Source organism: Zeus faber (genome assembly GCF_960531495.2).
Source record: "Zeus faber genome assembly, chromosome: 7".
Classification (NCBI taxonomy): Eukaryota; Metazoa; Chordata; class Actinopteri; order Zeiformes; family Zeidae; genus Zeus; species Zeus faber.
Genome location: NC_137203.1, coordinates 4,556,212 through 4,567,146, shown reverse-complemented (window position 1 = coordinate 4,567,146; position 10,935 = coordinate 4,556,212). Strand labels below are relative to the sequence as shown.

Sequence of the window (10,935 nt, the reverse complement as noted above, 5' to 3'; positions counted from 1 at the left end):
ATCCGACCCCTGACCCTGGATACCCCGTTTTTCCCTGTTTCCCGAACCCGAAACAGCGTTAACCAGGACCTGCACACGTTGAATTCGATGCCGGGCAACGTCGTGGACCATGAATAAAACGTTTCAAAGAGAAACTGAGACCACAAGACCTGAAGGCGCTGAAGTCACCCCTCAGAGGGACCCCCTGTAGACCCCCCTGCTTCAGCTCAGGTCCCCCCGTCGGGGGTTATTTTGCGATAAAGACCGGCTTGCTGCACATTATGGCTTACTAATCAAGTTATGGAGCTAACGCCACGGCACTGATGTCTTTGGCGGCCATTTAAGGCCCTTCATGTCCTTGGTCGGTCTAAAGCTTTCACTGTCTTTACTGTCTCGTCCGAGCAACTGGAGCGGAGCCTTTTTTTTTTTTGGAGATGGTCTTTCTCAACTGGAGGACTCCATTTCCCCATTCCGACCAAACCAAGGTTTTTGATCGACAGGTACTTTGAACCTTCTCTGTTTTTTTAACTAACCACAGCCAACTTGGATGAAAGTGAGCATTAGTAAGTAACATTTCCTACTGCAATGAAGCGACTTTTATGAAGGACTGAATTATGGGGCATTTCTACAAACAGTTAACCAGTTTTACCACACCGTTACAGTTGAACCACTTATGGACGTGGCCAAAACTGTAATATTTTTTACAGATTTGGCCACCCCCGGTGGAAGTGAGCCTGGACACCCCACCACTCTGCTCCCACCTCGAGCAGCATCTCATGCCGTGATCCGGTCGCTTTCCGAGCAACCAGATCACAGCCTGAAACTCTATCACTGAACTACTGCATCCTAAGGTCAGGGCTGGAGTTTGAATTGAAGCAGTTTTAAAGGGGACCTGTTCCGCTTTTCCCAATTTTCTGTCATATATATATATATATATATATATATAAAATATTACAATGTGGTATCAGACGAGGCCAAAGTGTCAAATAATAAGGTAAACTAATGACAAAGTAATGTCTGTCAATAAAACGCTCTGGATTCCGAGCGCTCTGAACGCACCGTGGCCAAAGGTTTTTTCTACTCTGTGAACGAGCCGACGTCAGCTGGTCACGGATTTCCTTATATGGTCATCTGCTCCATCCCATCCGCTGTGGGTTTCTCCAAACAAAACCAATAAAAAAAAGTGTTGTTTTTTTTTATTGTAGAGGTATTTATTTATTTTATTGATTTTATTGTATTTATTTTTATTTTCCGACGTTTACATGAAAGCAAAGAATCCCTGTGTGCGGGAGTCCCGGTGCGTCCCGGTGTCCGTGTCTCCCACAAGCCTGGAGCACGGCAACCAAAGTGGGAACAAACTAGGACAGACCAGCACAAGTCTTTTAAAAGAAAGAGGAATTAATACCAACTGTAAGTGACAAAACTGCAGACATATTAGTAGAAGTAGAAGTATTTGCTGCATGTTTCTTTCTGTGCATGTGTGTGTCCACGGTAAGTTTACTGTACTGTAGGCTGCGGCGCACGATCCGCTCCACGTTTCTTCAAAGAAAACCTTAGATGTATTTATTATATTAATTTTATTTAATTTTCCAACGTTTCTGCAATTGAATAAAACTAAAAAGCCCCAAGCCCCGGAGTGTCCCGCGGGGCCCCAAGCTCCGCCCTGCTCCAGACACCACGGCAAAAGTGGGAACAAACTTTTAAATGAGGCCTTGTCATTATTTGTTCAGAAACAGATTTTGGTGGACTGATAAGGTCGAAATCAGTGAACGTTTACAGAGGGTACGCCGCTCGGCACGCTTCCAGAAGTTGGCCAATCAGAAGCAAGCGGGTTTTAGGGAGGGGGGCCTTAAAGTATAACGGCTCGATTCAGCAGAGGCTGAATTGAGGGGTTGCGTAAAGGCCAGGTATAAGATACTAACTGTGAATCATGCCACTCTAGTGGGGTCCCAGAATAATAATATAGAGAGTGGAAATGGACATAATAGGTCCCCTTTAAGTAAAGGCAAATCAGAATTAAGTGCACACCGGCGCACATACTCAAAAAACACCAAGGATACAGAATACTGCAGTCCACTACGAAGCATAAAGCAGAGTTTATACGTAACAAAATGTTGCTTTACGGACTTCAAGGGAGGTGTTGATTTAAAGTGGTAATCCATCATATTGTCTGTGTTGACCTTCCACGGCTGCCTTTCACTTCTTGCACGTGACCGATCGTTGCATTCTTGCCGGGAAAGGCGGACCCCGCCACCAACAAGGGAGACAGCACATAGAGGAGCACATGCATAACACAAATATACAATCAATTGGCGCGGCTGCAGGAGATTGAGGTGATTAACAGAGTCTTATAGAGCTGCGGTGGTTCTCGCCTCGCCCTCGCCCTCTCCTTCCTGACCGTGTGGCGGAGCTTCCGCTCGGCGGCTGTGTGGCCTAGCAGCGCATGGTCACATATAAGTCATGACGAGTACTAAATTTGTCTGAAATGACCGATTATCTTCCTGTTGGAATAAACACCCAGCAACGCCTGGTTTCTTTGTACCTGCCTCCTGGTCCATCTCTCCGCCCGGCAACAACAAGTGAGAATCAAATATGGATAATTTTTACAAACAAAATAATCTCGGGGATTACGGCTTAATTGGGAGTGTGTCGACTGGTAGGAAGACGGGTACGAGTTGTCTTTTTTCAAAGCAGAAACTGAGAAACCGTCTTCCCAACAGGTTTCAGCCCCGTGCCGTCAGGTTGTGTGTTTATGATCCCTCCTTTCTAAACTTAAACTGGGCTTTATTTTCTAACTTGTTTTTTCTGACGATTCTTTGCCTCCCTCTGAGAGTGCTATTGAAATTGAAATGTGATTCAGTCGCGGAACTACTGTAATTGATCACGGAGGGAGTCAAAGTGACAGGATTCGGGGTGAATATTTCATTTGTTTGGTTAACATGTGTACATCGATATATGTAGATACATTTGTGTTATGTCTTATCACATTTTAATTTGTATTTCTTTCTCGACTGCACTGTTGTTTGCTGCTGTAACGCCGGAGTTTCCCTTCGGGGATTCAAAGTCTTATCTTATCTTTTCTTGTTTTCTTGTTTCTTGTTGTGAGATGCAATTCTGTAGGTTCTATAGTTTTCCATATTGAAAGTAGATTTTTTTGTTAGTAAATGAAGTGCGTCAAAAGCACATTTCTACCAATTTTAGCTTTGTTATGATTGTTCTTGAAGGGTTTTTTGGTACTTGTTATTTACTTTATGTATACTAGTCATTCATATGCTATACATTAATATACTTGGTAAAAGTGCTATTTTGATCATCAAAACTATTGGTTTAAATGTAACGCAAATTTAGTATATTCATTGTGAATGCATAAAAAGTATATTTTGAGGTAACACACTTTTTTTTTCACTTGGGTTTGCACGTTGGATAGAAGAAAAACCCGGAGAGGGAATTCACTTTAAGTCGTTCTTTAAAGTCTCTCAACATACAATTAAACATTTTATTTTGTTCTGGTATTTTGCAAAATATATGCCTTTGTGGCCGCCACTAGGATGGCAATTAACACAAATGACATTTTAGAAAGTTGTGTGTGTATATGTATTAAAGGGGACCTATTATGCTCCTTTGTACTACTTTTTTACTTAATATACCGTAGGTTTCTGAGGTCCCCAAAACATGTTTTTTTACGTTTTTTGCTGAGAATACCACTCAGAGTATGCATTCCAGTCATTGTGACATGCCTCTCAACCCAGACTGTTTCAGTGTGTGTAGCTATAATTGTGAATGAGCAGCTAAGCCCCTGGTTCTGAGCCGATGGTGTTTGAGCACAAGTTCCGTCTTAACCGTAACCAATAACCGTTTTGACCAATTTTCCTGCGTTGAGCAAATGCAGCAAATCCCCCCGAAGCCGCCGACACGCCACCCAACCACAACGCGCCGAGCCCGGAATAACTCCTGCCGAGCACGGGAGCCGCACCTCGGCGTTCTAGGACCCGACAACATGGAAAGATGCGTGACCCTAACCCCGCCGCCCCGGACCAGACGGCCGGCGGAAATCCCGAGTTGATCCGGTGACAAAGGCGAAGAACGGATCACCGATACGGTGATCCGGACAAAGGGGAACCCGGTAAGCCTGGGACTCGGGTAAAACACGGCGAGGTGTTGTTGGTGTGGCATGGCGATAATCTCTTTATTGTATTATTCAGTTTAGAACACTTGGAGTGCATTTACATACAATCCCTCTCAGTCAATCTCTCCCTCTTTTCATAGCAACCATCATTTCATTTCTCAGATGTGTGTTTGGGTTTTAATCTAATTTTACTTTTTACCATACTATAGAACTGTGTTATTACAAATAAGCATTCATTGTTTGATTAAGAAGTAGTCGTGTATTTATCTTATATACTGTATCGTGTGGGAATTTCTGAATGTAAAAGAACTTGCTTCCCTGAGAGCTGAGGACCTTTGTCGCTGCCCGTGCGGCCGAAACTAAATTTAATTTTTCCAGGTTTTAGCAAAAATCTGGTGGCGCCCATATGACCATATAAGGAAATCCGTGACCAGCTGACGTCGGCTCGTTCAGAGAGTAGAAAAAACCTTTGGACACGGTGCGTTCAGAGCGCTCGGAATCCTGAGCGTTTTGTTGACAGACATTACTTTGTCGTTAGTTTACCTCATTATTGGACACTTTGGCCTCGGCTGATACAACATCCCACATGGTAATATTATATATATGACAGAACATCAGGAAAAGCAGAATAGGTTCCCTTTAAAGATTTATTACCAGGCTTGTTGTAGATTGACAGTGTATTTTCTAGCCTTCCAGTGTGTCCTTCAATCTGACCCCTGCTTTCAGGAAACTTCTAATATGGAACATTACATTCCCACATTAACCCACTGAGCGACGCTCCACCCGCCGCATCCTCCTAACTTAGTGCTGATCAAAAGCACTTCATGGCTCACAGAAAGCCCCGTTCCAGCGGGAGGTGCTGAGTGGTATCATCTCATGGTGAATATACGGCTTAATATACAAACATCATGTACAACAACATCACAATCGAATGATCCATCTCTGTAATAAAACAGAATCGAGTCCAGATAAGAGGCCAGATGACATCCAAGAAACCATGAGGCTTCACAGAAACTACGGCTGGACTAATGGAGAGGCCTCAATAAATGCATTTCCCCTACAGATGACATGATTTGTGTGTGACCACATGGTGTTCTTATTGAGAAATACCCCCCACCCCCGTATTCCACCAGTTTCTTTCTATATTCCACATCAATACTACGACTTTAAAGAGCTTTTCATAAATATACATCTTTGTCAAACTGTGTAGCTTGCATGACCTACTGATGTATACTGAGCTCCAGCACAACATTTCAGTTATCTGGCAGGCATGACAAAGTTGTTTAATTTGAATTCGAAATATGAAAGGTTGTTTTAACTTTGAACTTTTTTTTTTACAATCAAACAGGCAGAAATACATGAACTTGAAGTCAAACTTTGACCCTCAACAGTAGAAAACTCAATTTCCTCTCGTCTATAATGATGAATTTACAGTATATTGGAATATAACAAAGACTAAACCCCTGTGAGCTAATTCCCCAGAGAGAATATTTAACGGCCACTTTATTCTTATTATTATTTTGGCCACAAAGTGCTCTTTAATGAAGCCTGTTTTTCGCCGGAAATGAAGTGCACTTGGGGTGAACCTTTGATTGAACATTGACCAATGAGTCCGCACACACAGATACCAGTCTTCTTGCAGCTTTATAACCTGTGTGTTGTATTTATTTAATCATATTCGTTTTCATCCTCACATGTAATGTCTTTATTTCAAATATGATTTAAACGGCCACCTCCACTATCCTTTGTATTCTTTGGGGTATTTACAATTTTCTATGGCACTTCCCGGATCAATATTTTTATTTTTTTTTTATTTTGATTTTAATGACTTTTGAATTTTGACTAATTGTACCTCACAATCTCTATGTGTTTACCTGCTTTACTTTGTGTTTTCCTCATGTACCTGCTAGATTAGAAAGGTGCTATCTTAATATTTACTTAAGATTAATTTACCACTGACGTCAACATTTCAATGTTCCTTTTCATAATAAAAGGTCATATGCATGGTGAAATGTTAAAAAAAAAAAGAAACTCCCATAATCACAATCAGTTGCTTCACAGCTGCAGCACAAAACAATAAAAAAATCTAATAAAAACAAACGCAACATATGCAGTTGATAATTAATTTATCAAACTGAACTTTAATGTTTAGCAGTACGATTTACTGACTCTTACTAACGTAAGAGACTAGAAGCAGGAAGTTGTGTGTCTTCCTACTGCCGGCCTGCTGTGGCCAACATTATGCTGTGGATGTACTACGGCAATTATAAAAAGTTGTTTTAAATAAAGTGTGATTTTACTGATATGTAAAACATGTTTAAAAAAATCCATGATTCACATAAGACACGGCAACCATAATGTGAGTTTCCCGTTTGCGAAGAGGAGGGTTATCTTTACATTTTTCGTTTGCCCCATTGGACTGCATTCAAGCACAGTGAGCAGCTGCAGCAGAGTGGTAAGTTTTTCAATAATAAATTGTTCAGTGAGGTTATGCTTCAGTATCTTCATTAACAGCTCTAGTAATTGAATGTGCCAAATATCTTTATCTATTTATTTTAAGGAAGATTCCAAGCAGCAAGGAGCAAAGGAGCAACTCAAAACCTCCACTTCACCCTCCCGCCTCTCTCTCCACCCCCCAACAGGCCCCAAAAAACTCTCCCTTTATCTCCTCCGTTCTCTTTCCCTCCACCTGTTAAATGGGACAGCACCAGAGTCACCTGGTTTGAAACAGCGCTCGAGTGACCATTTTTCTATCGTTCGCGGTAGACAGGTACGAGGTACATGAGGCGTGAAGGAAAACACAAATACGGGTTAAACCCTGCAATTTATTTATTTATTAGTGGGAATTATTATTTTAAACCACTCAAATATCTGCTGAACTCACACACACTTGTGGTGGTGTCGGAACCAACCAGGCATCCAGCAAAGCGGCCTCTACAGTGGCAGTGTGTGTGGACCTGTCCAAGGTCCTGAAACCGATCATCCATTGTTCTCTGTACTGTATAACAGGTCATCTGTTGTTGTTGCTGTTTCACGGTTTTCAGTTAACCTGGCTGCTCTCCACCATTGAACACAATCATATATGTTTCTGACATTGTCTGTAAACAATGTAAATGATTACAATATGCTCTGATTTGTGGGGGGCAAATAAATCAATACAAAATTGTAATGAATACTGCAATGAACTCTCATTCCCTTTGGTGTTGTTGCAGAAAAGGAAAGAATGAAATGTTATGGCCGGGTGACGGCAGCGGTATGTCTGTGATTTTGAACTACCTATGAACTACCTTTTCAGGTGTAAAATGGTAAATTGACATTAAACTCTCATTCTCAATGTGATGGAGTATGACCTTCAGATCTGCCTCTGCATCTCAACCTCTCTCTTTACTGTTCTCCATACGAGCAAAAGAGGGAAAATAACAATAAACTATGATAGTGCTGCGTATAAACTCATTCAACCTACAGGCTGGCTAGCAAGGACACTCGTCACCCTTTCTAAGAAAGAAAACATACAAGTTCTGTGGAAGTTATATGCTGCAATTTGAACCAAATTGTTGTATGCATGTATTGTATGTGCTACATATCACCATTTCAGCCCAATCCAAATTCCAGAATTTGGATTGGGCTGAATTGCACGCTTGTTATACGGGCCTAAAAGATCAGGCCAGCCCAGGCAAGGTTTTGAATCCCTGGTAAACAAATGACGCAGATTATGGTCTCCCAAAGACCCTGCTCAGAACTTTATTGAAAGAAAATGAAGCTCTCTTGCGCAATTATTATGTAACTTTTTGATGCACTAGAGTTCAATTCTTTGTACGTGCAAATGTGCTCGTATGTACGAATACATTCGATTTAAGGCCGACACACACACTCAGTGGTTGTGTGTGTGTGTGTGTGTGTGTATGTGTGTGTGTGTGTGTGTGTGTGTGTGTGTGTGTGTGTGTGTGTGTGTGTGTGTGTGTGTGTGTGTGTGTGTGTGTGTGTGTGTGTAAGAGAGAGAAAAAGAGAGAGAGAGCAAGAGTAAAGGCAGAGTAGCTGAAGTACATATATATATAAACATATATTATGTACATATAGTATATACAGCATATATACATATATTTTTGTTCTCTTTACCTCTCAATATTTAATCTTGCTTTGGCAATGTAAACATACATACAGTATGTCTCCCATGTTAATAGAACCCTATGATTTGAAACTGAAAACATGAGAGACAGAGAGAGAGCGAGAGAGAGTAAAGGATAGAAAGGGAGAGACAGAGTGAGGAGAGGGAGAGAGAGAGAAAGGGAAAGAGAAAGAGGGGGAGTGAGAGAGATAGGGAGAGAGAGGGGGAGAGAGAGAGAGAAAGAGGGAGGGTAAAGGATGGAGAGGGAGAGACAGAGAGTGAGGAGAGGAGAGAGAGAGAGAGGGAAAGAGAGAGAGGGGGAGTGAGAGAGAGATAGGGAGAGAGAGAGGGAGAGAGAGAGAGAGAGGGAGGGGGAGTGAGAGAGAGATAGAGAGGAAAGAGAGGGGGGGAATGAGAGAGAGATATATGGAGAGAGGGAGAGAGGGAGAGAAGGAGCGAGAGAAAGTCGGAGGAACAGGGTAAAAGATAGAGAGGGGGGAGGGACAGGAAGAGTGAGAAGAGAGAGTAAGAGAGATGGAGCAAGGGAGATAATGGATAAGAGAGCGAGGGAGGGAGAGAGAGAGAGAGAGAGAGGGAGGGGGAGAGAGCGAGAGGTAGAGAGACTACCACATCCGACGGGACCCCCTATAGGCCTCACCCGACCACCGACCACCGGTCGCACCGCCGCAGCTCCAGTCGCTCCGACGACAAAGCGTCTGCTCGGACGGCGACGCCGCCGTTACGTAAGGACGTGCACGGAACGCGCCGCGGCGCGGGCCAATCACACCGGACAGCGGTGATATTTCTCGGGGTGCTGTCGGTGCAGCGACGGCACTAATCCAGCAGCCTTGCATAACTGCAGGCCTGGATGCGCAGGCTGTAAACACTGCGGGCTGCAGGCCTCTGTGCACGGGCTGACACCTGCAGGATGCACGCCGCGCAACGCACTCAACAACAACAAAGCCGCATCCGAACCGTGCACGACACAGTCAGAAGCATCACAATAACAATAATAATAATAATAATGACAACGAATGAAAATAATGCAGTGGCCTAAAATCCAGGAGGGGGGGTGGGAGTTGAGGGGGGGGGGGTGTAGTGGGGGTGTATGGGGGGGGCGAGGTGGCAGACGTGCCGCGGCCGCTCCGCGTCGGTCCGCGGTCGGCGGGGGATGCGCTCGGCGGGGCTCGCTCACCTCCAGCGTCCGTATCTCCTTTTGCGTCAGGTCGTTGGATGTGGCACATTTGGTCCGTAAACCCTCCAGGCTGGAGATGCTGATGTCGATCATGTTCTGCACCAGCTCGCACTGCTGCAAGGCTTTCTGCAAACTCAGATGCTGCTCGTCGCTTTTGGTCATCTCCTCGTCCATAGTTTGTGGAGCAGTGGCTTAATGTTGTTGTGTGGCCCCCACCCCCACCCCCAGCACCACCACCCCCCACCTTTTTTTTTTTTTTTTAACACTTAAAAAAAAAAAAAAAAAAAAAAAAAAAAAAAAAAAAAAAATCTGCTTATAACGCAAAACGCGGAGAGGTCCGCGGATTAAAACGCCCGCGAATCCCCATGCGGCGGCAGCGGCCCCGTCGCGCCTCTAGAAGCCCGCGGGTCGGAGCCGCGAGAGACGCGGCGACTCCATTGCGGCGTTCTCCCCGTGCGGCTCCCGCAGCCTGGCGGAGGTGTCTGCGGCTCGGACGCTAAATCGCACACGACGTGGAGACGCTCGGCAACCGACGCGCCGGGAGCGTCCGCGGAGCGCCCGTGCGCTGCAAAAAGGGGGTGTCAAATGATAGCAATAATAATAATAATAATAATAATAATAATAATGATAATAATGATAAATATAAAATAAAATAAATATGTTCACGGTGTGTTCAAAATGAGTTGCTGCTCCATCAGCAGCAGCACCCTCCGCTCCGACATGCCTCCTGTCAATCACACCCTCGGCGGCGTCTCGGGGAAGCTGGAGGAGCCCCGCCGAGAGCGGCCGATCTCGCGAGATTCGCGGTGGGAGCGCCGTGATCTCACCCGATTTCGCCTACGTTGTAGCCGGTGGGAGGGGTCCCAAACTGAGGTCCGCGGCAACATTTTTATCGATCTTTTTTGTCTGTTTGTTATTCATTCTTTTGTTATGCTTTTATATATATATATATATATATATATATATGTGTGTATTTATATGTGTGTATTTATATGTATGTATATATATGTATTTTTTTCAAACACCCTCAATTAATGAAGTGAATTTCATAAAGACATTTTTTTTGAGCTTGTCAGCAAAGGTTAAAGTAAATGTTCTTTTAAATGCAATTATTTTATTTTTAATTTACCAAGGTGTGGTTAAAGACACCCATGCCCATCCTAAAAATCTCTCTCTCTCTCTCTCTCTCATTATTATTATTATACCAGAATCACAATAATTATATTAGATATTATTTTATTTAAACACTATAAAGTGATAAAAAAATACCTGTGAATCCCTGGTCTTTCATGAAACATATCTCTTGAAGGTACACAATGCAACTTTTATATAATCAGCTTATTGTCATTTATAAGGACAATATCTATGAATATGCCAAAGTAAGTACAGATACTTGAAATATGCACGTGAGTACACAAATACAGTATTTGGACTTAGTTACTTTTCACCACTACCACCTCTCTCTATCTCTCTCTCTCTCTTTAAATTCGTTTTAACATGTGGTTAATATGTTAACATGGGAAACGTGTC

General features: G+C 43.3%; 1 protein-coding gene across 1 annotated transcript in view; it reads right to left on the bottom strand.

The window, feature by feature from the left end:
• ksr2 (kinase suppressor of ras 2) overlaps positions 1–9,579 on the bottom strand; it is a gene marked incomplete at both ends in the record, with an annotated part of 115,713 nt that extends 106,134 nt beyond the window's left edge. Inside the window, one exon of the mRNA XM_080003549.1 lies at positions 9,406–9,579. Coding sequence (XP_079859675.1) covers positions 9,406–9,579 — 174 coding nt within the window. The remainder of the gene's footprint in view (positions 1–9,405) is intronic.
• Between the last annotated feature and the right edge of the window lie 1,356 nt (positions 9,580–10,935).